The following is a 15,398-nucleotide window of genomic DNA, read 5'->3' as shown; positions in this document are numbered from 1 at the left end:
GCAGTGGGGTATCCCTGCCCTTCTAGACGGGTGTATCAGCAGGACGGGCTGCAGGGACGTGCTTTGAGCGCTGGCAGAGCACGAGATTGTGAAAGCACAGCTTGTATTTAGAATCACGGAATCATCGTCTGATTTTAAAATCTGTGCCACATAAAGTACGAGAATAACTGAGTGCTGCCAAATGCGTGTGGCGTGGTCAGCTGCTGCAGTGAAGCTGGGCAAAGGGCTCCAGAGAGGAGCAGACAGCGCTGAGTCTGTGCTGATCCTGCGATGAACTTGGTATCGTGCAAGTTTTCAGCAGCTCTGAGTAGCAGCAGCACACTCATACTTGCACCAGAATCTCGGAATCAGAGAGTGTGAGCAGTTGGACACCAAGTTTCTGTTTGCATCCTTAAATGACTCCTCTTGGCCCACAAGATGTAAATTCCTGGTTGGTGGGGGGCATGGCGGTAGCATCATTTTTTCTTTAGAGAATAGGTTTTAGATGTGGTATGATCTGGGTGCAGGGACTGATTGCAGCAGCTAAGGAGAGAAAGAGAGGAGCGAAATAATTTTTTTGGTCTGTTGGTGTGTGTCAGAAAAGGTCAGGGGTATCTCAGGCTTGTGGTTTGTCGGTGGGGGAGGGAGTGCACTTGACTGCAATATTTTTGCTCTACTTGTCTTTTCCTACATGTTGGCTTACTTTAGTAGTATGAAGAGACACTCTGCCTATATGGGTGTGTATGTATATCTGCTATACGCATATATATATGCATAAATATAAATATATACGGCTACAGCAAGTACACAACTATTAATATTGTCTTAGTGATTAACACCAGTGTTTGATGCCGAGTTTTCTCTTGGTTTCCTAGATGTGCAAATACTTTCTGTTTTTATTTCTTTTCTGTGTTGATAGCCAAGAATTGATCCAGATAAGGAGTAAAAATAAGGAGCAGGGACAAGGCTTTTCTTCAGAGTAGAATCATAGAATTGTCAGGGTTGGAAGGGACCTTGAAGATCATCTAGTTCCAACCCCCCTGCCATGGGCAGGGACATCCCCCACTAGATCAGGCGGCTCAGTAAACTTTCTTAAGAAAAGGACTAGTGTCCTGAGAAAGTGTGTGAGTTTGGTCATGAATTGGGAAGCTGTAGCTGCTTTCCTGTTGTGTAAATTGGCAAAGGCATATAGCATTTGAATGAGAGACCAGGAACAGAGGGAGCCTTTCTCTGTGCAGCAGCATCAAAGTATGATCTGGACTGGGGTTTCATGGAACCCTCCATCAAATGCATTTGGTACCTGGAGGGCAGTGGGGCATGTGTTGCCTCATGGGTGGCCTTTTGCTTGAGATTGTCGTTTTCATTACTGGAGAGCCCCAGAGTGACTCTGGTTACACTTCAGACCTTGCACTACTGTTACTGTTCAATGTCTTATTTCCCTTCCTGCCTTTTCATTAAGGCCCACCTGTTAAAACTTCCGAGAAAGTTATCCTTTTCACATAAAATGGTTGTTCATGGCGCCAAGCCAAGGATAACCTTCCTGGGAAGCACAGCTGCTGGACTGGTAAGACCAGAACGGGGCAACATCATTTCCTCAACAGGACAGTACTTTCTGTAGCAATGCCATCTCAAAGTCTTCTCAGAGCGACAGCGTTTGGTGTCTGCTGATGCCAGGAGGCACGTGCAGAGCTCTGTCCGTGGGGATGTCAGAAACGGGCTCGCATCTCTCTTCAGAGGAGCAGCAGCAAGCGCAGGCGGGATCTTCGTGTCTTGTTTGCCTGCTGTCATGTTTTGGTTTGGTGCCATGCTGGATGCAAAACCCAGCTGTGATTGTAGTCAGTTGTTAATGGTCAGTTGTTAATGCTTGCCTGCACGGAACTACTGTACAACGTGTGCGGTAAAACCTGTGAACAGCACTTCAGGCACTTACGGAGAAATTCCATAGTAGTGTAATAGCTGTGGGCAGCTGGTTCACCCTGCTCGTTGTGTCGTGGTTCGTTGTGATGTGAAGCTGAATGGGAGGAAAAAACCCTGCCCTGAAGCATCTTGGAGAACAGTCCTCTGTTTGGACAGGGACTGGCTCATCGTCACTGTTAGGAAGTCAGGGCAAACTGCAGCGAACCTCGGATTTCTGCAACTAACGTTTCACTTGCCTTTTGCCTACAGGAGCTGCCAGAGCATGACCAGTCTGTTCAGCAGTACCGTGTCTCCTGTTAAGGATGGAACATCATCTCTCCCAAGGAGGCAGACTTCCTTCGCCAAACCCCCACTCCGTGCGCTCTACGACTTATTGATAGGACCTATGGAGGGAGTGAGTCTTTGACATAGAAAAAAAGTAGAGATGCGTTTACCAAAATAACCTGTCAGTGTGGGAAAGCAAGGATAGGCTGCTTGGGGATTGTATCTGAAGTGTGGTGGTTTGCACATGATCTGCCTTGATGGTAGGACTGGGTGTGTTGGGAGGTGGAAACAGGCTGATTCCAGTCAGCTACCAAAGTATAATGCTTTTGATGAACCAAAGCAGGAAGTATATCCTTAATTCACTAATACTAATGCACAAACTCGGCAGCTCTGCCTAGGGACAAAGAGGCCAGGGGACAGAAGAAGCAGCAGCAGGAGCCCAGCAGCACCACTGACCTGGGTGTCTGAGGCCCATGGTTGGCTCCAGGAGGTTACTTTAGGGCTTGACAGGGCTTTTGGAGAGTGGCAGAATGGGAGATACGGGGTCCTCACTACCCACTTTCCAAGAAGATGCAGCTCAGGTCTTGTGTGTGGTTTGGCGATCCCATTGTAACAGAAACTTCCAGTTATAGCAACAGTAGCTGCCAGTGAGGGATCCATGGCAGCCACCAGCTGTGAGCCAGCCTAACCCTGCACCCCCATGCTCCTCACGAGTGAGGGACCAGAGACTTTTCTGCCTTTATGACAAATCACCAGTGTAGCCGGTACCATTGCTGTGAAGTAGAACCCATGTTCCTGTGCTTGGCTGTTCATGTTTTTCTCCTTTTTCTTGCTGAAGATGTTCTTTTTGTTAGAATTCACCCTACAATTAATTCTTGAAGACATACAAAATGGAGATGATCCTCATAGTTTTATTTATGTTTCTGTAATGCACGTACAGCCATCATGAAGACAACCAAAATATTAAACTCTAGAGGTTTTACATACAAATTAAAAATTCTGCTAGGCACACGTCGCCCTGGATCAGATGCTCTGCTTCTGTTTCTGACAGCTAAAGCTCCTGGAGCAGTGAGTAAAATGGAATATATGTTAAAACAAACAAACAGAAAAACAAAACCAAAAAAAAAAGAACCATTTCTGGAAAGCAGCGGCTGCCCTGCTGGGAAGCTGCTGCTTGTCAACTCGAGCTCTGCAGAAGGAGGCACGGCTGAGCGGAGACTGGTAAATTTAGCTGCAGGGCACGCGTGCTGGTTCACCCCAGGCAGCGAGTGCCGGGGAGGCCCCCCCCGGGGCTGGTGGGATGTAAACGGCGCGTCAGCCCGAGCAGAGCGGGTTCGCGGGAAGGCTCCCGAGTCGTCTGTGTGTCAGAGCCTGCCCTGCATCTCCGGCTGCGGTCTGTGGGCAGGGTGAGCTTCAGAGCTGTAAGGATGAGAAGCAGCAAGAGGTCAGCCACTATTTTTAACTCCTTTTAAATGAAAATTTTCTTATCCTTCAGCAGTTTTCTTCCCACGTCAAATGGCAAGAAGCCTTTAAAAGCACCTCACTGTCTCTCTTCAGCTTTCTACGCTTTGACATTCTCCCTCGTAGCTGACCTGGTTTTTTTATATTTCTGACTTGCTCCAGGCTCCCTTTGGAGGAGATCGCCAGACTGATTTTACTTTTTCTTTAATAATGTTCATTTATCTTTGGTGCTGCCTGAGAACTAAGGCTTGAGACTGCGAATTTCTCTTGTTGTTTGATTTCTGGTCAGATGGGGTCAGTACATCTCAAATTAATCATCAGCTCTCAGTGCATCACAGCGCAGTCTGGAAGTCTGCTCCAGACAGACCCTGAGCAAGGTGGAGAGGAAGAATTGTGTGTTAGGACCAGGGTGCATTTGTCTGCGCTCTATATATAAACTTCACACAAGTAGCAGTACTCACTCACAAAATGCACAATATCCCTTTCTTTTCTGTTGCATTGTCCAGTTATCTGACATGAGCACAGTTCAGGATTTTCTGACATTGCTTCTGCTCCCCTGTTGTTTCAAAAATCTGTCTCCATTAGACGTTTTGTAGTAGTCATTCACTGCTGGCACTGAAAGCAAGAAAATTCTTCTCTGTCCCCTGTTAAATGGGGACTCGCCTGAAAGAAGCGTGCTCTAAAGCAGAAGTATTAAGGGGAGTAATGTTTGATAAATAACAGAAAAGACTAGAACCTGGATGTTATTTCTTCCAGAAATGTATTTAGCTAGCACCTCAGAGGTCTTGGTTGTTATTATTTATGAAATGGAAGCCATGTGTTTGAAAAATATGCTTCCTTAACTGCTGTTCCGTTGAAGTCGCAGAATTTGTGTTAGGAAGAGGTTGTATTTGGAGTCGTTGGAAGTTAGTTCAGAAATCCACTCGGAGCAGAGTCAGGCAGTTTTGTCTTCGTTTGCTGAGCAGCCTGAGTAGCTGTTTTTCTCCTGTCAAAGCAGATGTTTGCTACATCTGATGGTAATTAAAATGGCTTCAAATGAAAAGAATTGAGAAGCTAGAGACAAGAGTCTAGTCCTGCGTGCTCGGTCCTTGTCTCTCTCTGGCAGGGAACACTGCGCTGTTAGCGTGCCTTTGGCAACATCGGGCAGTCTGGACAGAAATAGAACAACACTGGTTGAACAGGTTATCTCCAAAACTGTGTCATCCAAGCTTGTGCTAAAAGTTTCATCTTCAAATAAATGGTTTATTTGCTAGGCCAAGCTGTGGCTGCTACCCTGGCTTAAACGTGTAGAGTTGCTTAGAATTTTACTGCTATTTTGCATGAGAGTCCCATAGACTTTTTGTGTGCTGCAAGTGTTTAAGCTGGAGCAAATTTCATTGCTTTGAAGTTACTCTTTCCTGGGGCGATAACTAATCATTTTTACAATGCATTATTTAAATAAGAGTGAAACCTCCACGGTTACACGGGACCAGGAGCAATTGCCACTGTTTGTGCTGAGCTATATGTTCTTGATTTATTAATCTCTCTGCCTCGTTTCTCCAACCTTGAGATACTTTCTATTTAGATTAATTTGTGACAATCTCAAGTGTCTTGAAGTGCAGGCCATATAGACACAGTCTGTCTCTGGATTGTTTGCTTTTATATAGGAAATCACTATTTTGAAATTGAGTACCAGAAAAAGTGTTCTCTTTCGAAGGATGAGGGGATGATAATATTGACAAGACGTGGGTGGTTGGGTTAGCAGAGGCGTTATGCAGGAGCAGGAGGAGTTACTGTGCTGCACTGAGGCTGACTGCGACGACTCCCATCTGCACAGCGCGTCAGCGCGCCCTGGGCGCGTTCCTCTCAGTGGGACCGTTTGTGCAGAGGTGAGCAACAGTCCACCCGCTCTGTCGGTCTGTCCGGTGCCGACGTGCGTTCACCTGTCGCTGCGTTATGTTCATGTGGAGTGTAACGTGGGCTTGGACTAGAGCCCGGTGCGTGCAGGGGAAGGTGCAGGCTGGGGCACTGGTGGAGTGAAAGGGCCACACTGATTCCCTCTCTTCTTTCCAGGGTCTGATGCATTCCAGCGGGCCTGTCGGCCGCCACCGCCAGCTGATACTGGTTCTGGAGGGAGAATTGTACCTCATTCCTTTTGCTCTCCTGAAGGGCAGTTCCTCCAATGAGTACCTCTATGAGCGCTTCAGCCTCATTGCAGTCCCGTCCATCCAGTCGCTGAATCCCAGCTCCAAGGTCAGACATTGCCTTACAAAGTGTCTCTGCTGGAACCTCTCCTGTGGGGTGCAGGTTCCTGTACAGGCTATGCTAGAGAAGCAGCAGCTCTGCCCTGCCACACCTGACGCGAGAACAGAAACCCCAAATGTACCTTCCTCGCAGTTCTGATGTGCGTGTTGAGTGCCAGAGCTGTGAAGTACATTCTGACATAGTTCCTACGGCACAAAATCGTGGCCCCAGGCATGCCAGGAAGGACAAGGGGAACGGACTGTTTGGATATCCTCATCTAAAGACAGCACGTCCTGGGGTGTGGGGTGACAGACTGCAGAAATGCAGTGTTTGTCACCTATACTGAGCTTCCTCAGCGAGCTGACTCTCCTACACCTCTCTGGTATGTTTACTTAGGTTTTAGTCTTCTGTGTGGAGAAGGCTGCTAACATCTTGTGAAACTGAAGCCATTTGCAAAGCGAATACCGCAGGCAAGTCCTGCAGAAGTATCTTCATGCTGATGTTTAGCATCAGCATTTCTAAGGCCTAGGTCTCCAGGCAGAATGCCCTAAGCCACATCCGCTCTTGCTGAGCGGTGTTCTGCTGCGTGTCGTGGCTTGCACTGGGTTAAAAGCAGTCCCTGGAGCAGCAAAGGGGTCTGATCTCTGTGAGCGTTACTGCTGCGGGACTTGGGCTTCTCTGCTGGGTACCAGGCCCAGTGGTCAGTGGCGTGCAGCACCCTGCTGCTGGCGGTGGTGATCCTGACCTGTGAGATACAGGTGTGAGGAACATCTTAGGGAGTGATTACAAGTTGTTTTCCCGTAAGGAGGTCAGCTGGGATCTTCTTTATGCTTTTAGCTCTGCTGAGGCCCTCAAAGAAACTTGGTCTAAGTCTGTTGCTTTCTCTTCTTACCTGTCCATTCACCTGAGATGTGGGGATAGAAATCCTGCCCAGACTCAAGTGGAGATGTTTCCTTGGAGTAGTTGAGTGAAAGAAACTAAAAAAAGGGCAAAATTTTTGTGATTATGACAAACAGACTTCTGTTTAGAGCCAAAGAGATAAGGTGTTTTATTACCAGCACCGTAGCAAGCAGATCTTTGAATTCCATTTTCTCTTTCTCTCCGTAGTCTCATGTGAGGAAGAGTACTCCTGCTTACTCCAGTTCTACCTCAATGGCAGCCGTCATAGGAAATCCCAAGCTCCCTTCAGCAGTTATGGACCGGTGGCTCTGGGGACCTATGCCCTCTGCAGAGGAGGAAGCATATATGGTGTCTGAGTTACTTGGCTGCCAGCCCTTAGTTGGCAGTGCAGCAACGAAAGAGAGGGTCATGAGTGCCCTCACTCAGGCAGAATGTGTCCATTTTGCAACCCACGTCTCCTGGAAACTGGCTGCTTTGGTCCTGACACCCAACACTGACAGCAACCCAGCCAGCAGCAAGAGTTCCTTTGGGAACCCCTACACAATCCCAGAATCCCTTCGGATGCAGGATGATGCCAGTGATGTGGAGAGCATCTCGGACTGCCCTCCTCTTCAGGAGTTTCTGCTTACAGCAGCTGATGTCCTGGACCTGCGGCTTCCTGTCAAATTAGTGATTCTTGGCTCTTACCAGGAATCCAACAGCAAAGTCACCGCTGATGGAGTCATTGGCCTGACAAGAGCGTTCCTGGCTGCTGGGGCCCAGTGTGTCCTCGTGTCGCTGTGGCCTGTTCCTGTGGCTGCTTCCAAAATGTTTGTGCATGCCTTCTATTCCTCCCTCTTAAATGGGATGAAAGCCAGCGCAGCCCTTGGAGAAGCGATGAAAACTGTGCAGAGCAGCAAGCAGTTCTCCCATCCCTCCAACTGGGCAGGTAGGAGGGGTCTGCTTTTTCACAAATGAGACAGGGTTTCTACAGAATCACAGAACGTTAGCTACGAAGCACTCCTGTAGCGAATTGAGTTAAGCAAGGAGGGGTGCCAGCAGGGGGTTGGGAGCAGCACGTGCCCTGTCCTCTCCCAGAATTTAGACCCTGGTTCAGCTGAGTGTGGCTGAATGTCAGTGTCATGGAAAACATCGATATTTCACTATGTACAATAAGTGGATTAGGAATTTGGCATAATTTAAAGTAATTGTGAGGCAAAGTGTGTTTCATCACAGGGAGTTCATGCCTGGGAAGAAATAATGTGCAATGTGGTAACTCATTCCTTGTGTCACGTTTCCTGTGTACTTGGGCTGGAGTTAGCTGGTACAGATTTACTGAGAATTTAGTGAAACTCTAACGAGGAGACAAGAGTAGTACCTCTGGAAAAGTAGTTGCTTCAGGAAGCAACCAATAGCTATGATTTCTGTGACATAAACCTTGCAGGGCTTACTCCTTTGGTCCTTTCAGGAGAAGGGTTTCCACTGCTTCCACTGGAAGTGTCTCAGCAGTGTAAGCTCCGTGGTGGAGTGCTGTGCTTGCTCCCTCAGTTAGACCATAGAATCACAGAATGGCTTAGGTTGGAAGGAACGTCACAAATCATCTAATCCAACCTCCTGCCATGGGCAGGGACAGCGAGTTGAAATTCAGAAAAAGTCTTGGAGTTCAAAGTATGGTTACAGGGGCATGTAGAAATAATTTGAAATATTTTTTTCCCAGCTGCAGGCATTCTTCAAATGCATTTTTTTTGCACAGGCAGCAGTACCATTTTGTTGATCAGGAAGCTGCTGTGAGCATGGCTCCGATATAAACTGTACAGAGTTGGAGGAACAGGAAACTCACTAGAGCTTGTTACAGTGAGTGCTTGGAGTTAGTCTGACAGAGGGATTTCAGGCATGTTGAGGCAAGCATTGGGATGTGATTCAGGCAATACAGGATGGGAGCTGAGTTTAGGTCACAGTCCACAGTTCAGTTCGTCCTTTATTTTCCTTCTACGATTTTTCTGTCTCAAAAGGAAAGAGTCTTTGAAAAACAAGAAAAAAAAAAACCCAAAACAGAGTGAGCGTGGACAGGTGTGTGTGGCATCACCAACAAGCAGAAGCTTCCAGCTGCTCTCAGTATCTTGGTACTGCCCCTTACTCCCGATGATGAGTCTTGGGCAGAGCACGAGGGCGAGGGCTGCAGCCACATACCTCACTGCAATGGATGAGCAGGGGCAGGCAGAGCTCCTTGTGCTGACATTTGGAGAATCTGGCGTTCGATGGTGCGTAAGCCAAGATGGGTTCTGACCAAGACAGGGCAAGCTCTCTGTTTCCCGAGTTCTGTGTCTGCAAGCCCTGTTTAGCGTCTATTGATTTCCACTACTGTAAGGGAGACATGGAGCATGCTAGGACATGTTTAGCTGCCGCACAGTGTTTTTCCACTTGCTTGAACAGCAAAACACTATTTATTTAGTAGGCGAGGACAGGATGAAGCATCTAGAAGCTTTCTGGAAGTTCAGTCTATGGGACCAGGCAGAGATCGGGCAGCTGCTCTGGGATAAGAATATCACTCTGCAGGGTGACTCGTTAGTCTGAGAGGGCAGAGGATACCTGCTTCTGTTGTGAACCTTTTCTGTAACAGCAGGAGATTGAGTGTCTCTCATTCTGAATCCTGCAGGCTTTATGCTTATTGGGAGTGACATGAAGCTGAACAGCCCTTCTTCACTAGTGGGACAGGCCCTGACTGAGATTCTGCAGCACCCTGAAAGGGCACGAGATGCTCTTCGTGTCCTGCTACATCTGGTAAGAGGAGGGAAACACCATCGCCCTGGGCAGGCACAGGTTGGGGCGGTGCAGCCCGTCTGGTCGTGAGGTAATGTTACCTGTGAGTGCGCACCTGTAAACGATGGATAGGAAGAGAAACGCCCCTATGTAGCTACTCCCACCCAAATGTTTACCTTCAACCCTTCTCCCTCACCATGAGGCAGTTTCTTGTGAAAACTATGAGTCAGTGTGAAAAGACTGGGGCACTTCAAGTGTCCATAGCAAAACAAGGCAAAGTAAGTGAAGTCTTACATTATATTTTGACAAAATCCTCCCCAGACCCATCTGGTTTGCATTAGCTGTTGAATTGGATCTCTACTTTAAAAATGAGATAATCGTTGGGATTTCTACAAGCAAATAGCTATGAGCGTTGCAGTCGTGGAGACGCAGAGCACTGGGGTTGCTGTCTCTTTGCATGCTTGGAAGGTAAGAGGCACTCTGGTCCCCAAACATGCCAGTAGCCTGTTGTGGGAAGCAGTAGGACTCAAGCCAGACTGCCAGATGGCTACAATAATCTTATGACTTCTAATACCTTTTCTTCCAATATGTCTTCTGTGGTCCCACAGGAATGTGGAGTAGCCATAGGACAATGGAAACCTATGAATATTGCTGGTGATCCCAGTTGCTGGGTTTTGGGGACACACATCTCTCTTTACTGCTTACCATACAGCGTATGGGGAGAAGTGCAGCTTCCAGGCTTGTAGGAAGCTTTCACAGTTAAACTGGTACTTGGCTTCCTGTGGCCTTACTTCCTTCAGCATCCCAGAGAATATTGACGCTCATCACAGCGATTTTACAGCTGTGAGTGCTGACTTCCTGGAGCCTCTGTTTTCAAGGGCACTGTCATCCTTCTGTAAAAAGTGGCAGTTAGTAAAAATCTCTTACAAGACAAGCTAATGCTGTATTTTCCCCAAAGGTGGAGAAATCATTGCAGCGAATCCAGAATGGGCAGCACAACTCCATGTATACCTCCCAACAAAGTGTGGAGAATAAAGTTGGTGGCATTCCAGGCTGGCAGGCGCTGCTCACTGCGGTTGGATTCCGCTTGGACCCTCCAGCCAGCGGCCTCCCGGCAGCCGTGTTCTTCCCCACTGCTGACCCCGGGGACCGGCTGCAGCAGTGCAGCACCACCATCCAGTCCCTCCTAGGTAAGAAGCAGGCCAGCAGACATCAACCTGTCCCTGCCTTTCTTTGCTGCAGGCCTGTAAACCAGTGATGTTTCACACCAGTGAAACAAAAGTATTGAACAAGGTAGAGGTTCTAGAAGTCAATGTTTACTGAAAATTTTGCCACAGATGAGAATCATTTACTACGGGGTCCAGTGTCTGAGAAGCATCATGTGACTATTCCATTCTGGCAGCTCTCAGTCAGAAAATGTATAATCAGATGCAAAGACAGGAGAACCTTTTGCTTTCTGGAAGTGGCTGCGGCTTCCAGAACTGTTCAGTGATGTGGGGCAGAGATTTTAGGAATTAGCTGAGTTAGTGTTCCTTTGAGGATGTTGCATTTCTAGCAGTCAAGAAACAGATACTGAATAATCCCCATTTCTGCTGATGTTTTTCAGGTTTGCCTAACTCTGCACTTCAGGCACTTTGTAAACTTATCACAGCTTCAGAAACAGGAGAACAGCTGATCAACAGGGTGAGTACCAGTACCAGTTTCCAAATTGTTCATCCCAGGTCAGTAAAGTCAGAAATACACAAAATGGTTTATGCCTTGGTTTATCAATCCAGAGCATGCTAGGAGACCTCAGCTTTGAAATTCTAAACATGCCCGTTTATGTGAATGAAAGTGTGTGTTCAGAAGATAAAAATGCGGGTATGTTCCTGGGCTGCGTGGCCTTGGATCCTCCTGTTCAGTGACAGAGGTGAAAACATAGAGGTGAAAACATGACGCCTACTGCGGTGAAGGGGAAGCCGAATATGGGAAACAAGTGGCAGAACCACGAATTGCTGCTTGGCCATCCTGTCCTGGGCCCATGTTGGCTGGTCTTTGTCCTCTGTAATTACCGAAGTCCCAAGGTCTTGGGGCAATGCAGGTCGGCTGAGCCTGTGCTTCTCCTGGCGTGCACACCCACAGCCCTGCTCAGAGGGTGCACGTGCCACCTGTGGCTGCGGGGCTGCTCCCTGCTCCCCCAGTCTCCTTCACATTCCTCCCTCTCCCCAGCCTTTCTAGCATGCCTCGCCTAACCCAGCCCTCCTCTGTGTCACCAGCCTGGCTGGCTTTCCCTTATGTGTTTCTTACTGTCCTGATTGCTCCTCCGATGAGGCTTATCTTAATCATTTGCCTGCGTTAATAGATAAGCACGCTGCACACAGTGAATGGGCATACAGCTCACTTTTTTCCCCTTTCCCCATGCAGAAGTGTTCTGGGGAAGTACTGTGGCAGGTAGCTGGGATTGTCTTTGTGTAACCTCAGAGAGCTCCCCATCATTTTACCATGCCGAGGCTCCATGCAGAAGGCAAAGTGAGAGCCCCACTAAGAAGCTGTTACCCACTAAGAAGCCGGTTTTGTCACTTCTTTAGGCTGAGTCTGCTTCAAGAAAAAGGTTTCTTGTTCTGGTCTGCGGTAGCACATGAGATATTCCTGATGCCTTGTCCGTTATGGCATTTTGCTTTCTTGCCCTGGGTCTTTTGTCAGGGCCCAAGACTTCTGCGGTTGAATAGCAGGATTACTTTGTCCTCGCTGCCGCCAGGGGGAGGCCCGGAGTCGAGGGGAAGTGATGACGGGAAGACAGTATTCCCACAGGTCGGAATGAGTTAGTGTCCCTGAGACCATAGCTGTCTTCTTGCCTCAGCCAGTTAAATCACTGAAGGAAGAAAATTCACATGGCTGTACAGAACTAACGAAAGATGCACTTGCCATTTCCTCAGCTGCCTCATGCAGTAAATATTGGCAGGGGTATTGCATCGTTTTTGCGAACGTTCTTCTGTAGCCCAAACCCCGGGCAGAATTTCCTTTTGCACGAGGATCGGTCCAGTTACAGGTGAAGGTTCTTCAGCGTAGCTTTCCCTTCCCTTGTGGTTCCTTGCTTTCTTCCGCTCTGGTGAGCAGCTCAGGCTCTGCCTGTCCCAGAGCAAGACGACTTTGTTCAGAACTGCAGCGGATGACCGACAGCTCCCTCAGCGGGTGCTGCGTACTGCCTGGCCCGTGCAGGTGGTGGTGTTGTGAGGAAACAGGTGCTCTTGGCAGTAGTGAAGCCTCAGGGCAGGGACCTCATCTCTTGTCCTGCATAGAAGATGCTTGGGTTTAGGGCGTAACAGAAGGTAGGAACCGCAGACGAGAGAACTTCAGTACTAGCGCATGTGCAAAGAAAAGCCAGGGGTTGCTGACTGCATTAAGTACTAGTAACGTATCCCACAGAAAACAAGAGAGGGGCTTGTTTTGTGTTCAGCCTTCTGCCAGCATGCAGGCTGGCCTGGGTATCCACCTGCTAAGCGTCTGAGCTGACTGCAATGAGCTGAGCACTCCCAGATTCCAGCTGCCTGTTCCTGTGCTGCTGGACTCCTGTTTGGCAGCTCAGGCCATTTCTGTTCCTCCCTTTTTTCTCTGGAGAGAGCATTGTGCATTCAGGATGCTGGTTTGCATGCGGATGTGTCGCTGCAGGGTTCCCCATCACAGGCGTTTTGTAGCACAGATTAACCTGTGTTCTTTCTTTGTTTTCTCCTCTCCTTTCTTGGTATCTGCTGCCCGAAGGCTGTTAAAAATATGGTGGGAATGGTGAGTATTACATGCGCTGGGGAATGATAAAAAGCCTTGGTCACTGCAGGCCCATTTTGCCGCGCTGCAAAGCGTCTTCAAGCCACTTTCAGGACTGGAATTTGCTCCGTGGTGCCACTGTGGAAAAAAGTCTGTGTGAGATTTTGTGGGTTGTAGGACATGGGTGGTCCTGAGTAGCTGGTCCCAGAGTAACAACTTCCTGTCCTTCCTGCCTTGGCTATGAGTTTGAACTACGTGATATCCTGGTATCTTAATTTGTATGAGATCTTCATAAATGTATTTTTTCTGTACTTTGCTACTCGTGTCCCTTGGACACAGTTGAGAAACTTCTTCCCTGGAGACCATGGAGGTATTGGGAAAGTCTTCCGTGGTTTCATAAGACTTGTCCTGCCCAGTTAAATGCCCAGTTAAATGCGGAGAATGAGTTTCTGGGGATTTGCATAAGGAGCATGGCTTAGTCATAGAATGGGCTTTAGTGTATTTCTGTGAGCAGCCCCAAAGTGTCTCTTTCTTTTTCTTTTGCCTCACAAATTTTCCTCCTGTGCTTTCTTCTAGCTCAGTTTCCACTGGCCACACCCCCCAACCCTCACCCCTGTCCTGTCCCTGCCTTTGCTGCTGTTCAGGTCTGTCCATCGTGGCTGTCCCTGGACTGTCCCTTTGCCCTACAGCTTTTCATCTCTCGGTTCTATTCCGGAGCAGCAGCTGAATGTGTGGGTGTAACAGGGAGAAGGATGTTTGCAGTGCATTTCCATAGCTGTAACTGTTGGAAAAGCAGAAATGCATTTGTAAGAAGTAACTAACATTTGTATCGCTTTCTTCAGCTGCATCAAGTCCTGGTTCAACTTCAGGCAGGCGAGAAGGAGCAAGATTTCTCCTCTGCACCAATCCAGGTCTCGATCAGTGTCCAACTCTGGAGGCTACCTGGCTGTCATGAGTTTCTGGCAGCTCTAGGTAGGAAAACACTTCTTTCCATTGCCTTTCTAAAACTACTGCTAGCGTCTCATGGTGCCTCAAAGTAGTCACAAGACTCATAGCTTTAGATTCGTTTGCCTGGGTGCTGTTTGACCTTTGCATCTCTGAATGTGACCTGTGACTGCTCGATGTGTCTCTGCCAGTTCCCACACACTGAGCTCTGTTGCTCGCTGGCTGGCCGGTGGCCTGGTGCAGTTTTCTGTCATGTGCCAAAACATCCACTGAGTCAGCAGAACGTGTATTTCAGGGCTGACAGCAGCTTGGTCCTGTCTTTATTTTAGGATCCTGTTCACTTCTTGTTTGTAACACATACTTTAGTTTGCTCCTGGCCTTCTACCTGAAGTGAACTAATCATTCCTTTGGGAGGGAAACTTGTGCGCTGGGCAAGGGCAGGACGTACCATAGTGGTAGTATGTACCAGGGTGATTGCATCCTGCAGAAAAGGCAAGTGAAAACTAAATGCCAAACTAGATCTTGTTCTGGCTTGGACCCTGCTTAGAGTTAGTAAAAAGGCATTGGAGGGGAGAGGCAGTGCTGCGAGAAGAAACATCCAAGAGACAGTCCAGCACCATAAAGCTCCCAACACCTGCTGGAGAAAGCGTGCTAAAGAGTGATAAACAAAAAACCACAAACTGTAGTAGGTGAAGAGTCATCACGCCAGGACACTGCAGGATCTCCTGTCTCTGTTTTATTTGTGTTACAAATGAGATCACACTTGTTTAAGACATTGGATCCTTCTATGAGGTGTGATTTTCTGCTACCTATTCCGCTACAGGTTTTGACCTTTGTGAAGTTGGCCAGGAGGAGGTGATTCTGAAAACTGGGAAACAAGCAAACAGGAGGACCATGCACTTTGCTCTACAATCCTTGCTGGCACTTTTTGGTAATGCAGCTTACGGTAGTTTTTGCTGCTCTGTCGTCTGATGATTTGATCACAGTGGCTTCTGTTAAAGTCTCATACCTTTTGCAGAGATCACACATACGTTGTCACACACGTGTCATACGGACCATACATCATACAATAACAGGTGCAGCAAATGTTATTCTTATATGGGAAACAAACACTGCAACTTGGCTGAGGCCAGAGCTGAGAGTCAGGTTGAGCAGCTGGAGGATGTATAACTCACTCTTGGTTTTGAGATATAAAATGATAATGAATTGACAAGTTTCCTCTAGGATGC

At 48.0% G+C, this 15,398-nt stretch overlaps 1 protein-coding gene across 1 annotated transcript in view; it reads left to right on the top strand.

Moving 5' to 3' along the window:
- Window positions 1–2,145: 2,145 nt before the first annotated feature.
- LOC104281234 (tetratricopeptide repeat protein 28-like) overlaps window positions 2,146–15,398 on the top strand; it is a gene marked incomplete at its 5' end in the record, with an annotated part of 15,105 nt that continues 1,852 nt past the window's right edge. The window contains 9 exons of the mRNA XM_009879146.1: window positions 2,146–2,290; window positions 5,674–5,853; window positions 6,952–7,672; window positions 9,380–9,504; window positions 10,442–10,673; window positions 11,090–11,166; window positions 13,222–13,245; window positions 14,067–14,196; window positions 14,993–15,100. Coding sequence (XP_009877448.1) covers window positions 2,146–2,290; window positions 5,674–5,853; window positions 6,952–7,672; window positions 9,380–9,504; window positions 10,442–10,673; window positions 11,090–11,166; window positions 13,222–13,245; window positions 14,067–14,196; window positions 14,993–15,100 — 1,742 coding nt within the window. The remainder of the gene's footprint in view (window positions 2,291–5,673; window positions 5,854–6,951; window positions 7,673–9,379; window positions 9,505–10,441; window positions 10,674–11,089; window positions 11,167–13,221; window positions 13,246–14,066; window positions 14,197–14,992; window positions 15,101–15,398) is intronic.

Source organism: Apaloderma vittatum, unplaced genomic scaffold (assembly GCF_000703405.1).
Source record: "Apaloderma vittatum isolate BGI_N311 unplaced genomic scaffold, ASM70340v1 scaffold38051, whole genome shotgun sequence".
NCBI lineage: Eukaryota > Metazoa > Chordata > Aves > Trogoniformes > Trogonidae > Apaloderma > Apaloderma vittatum.
Note: the sequence above shows the minus strand (reverse complement) of the source record. Positions and strands in the feature narration are given on the sequence as shown.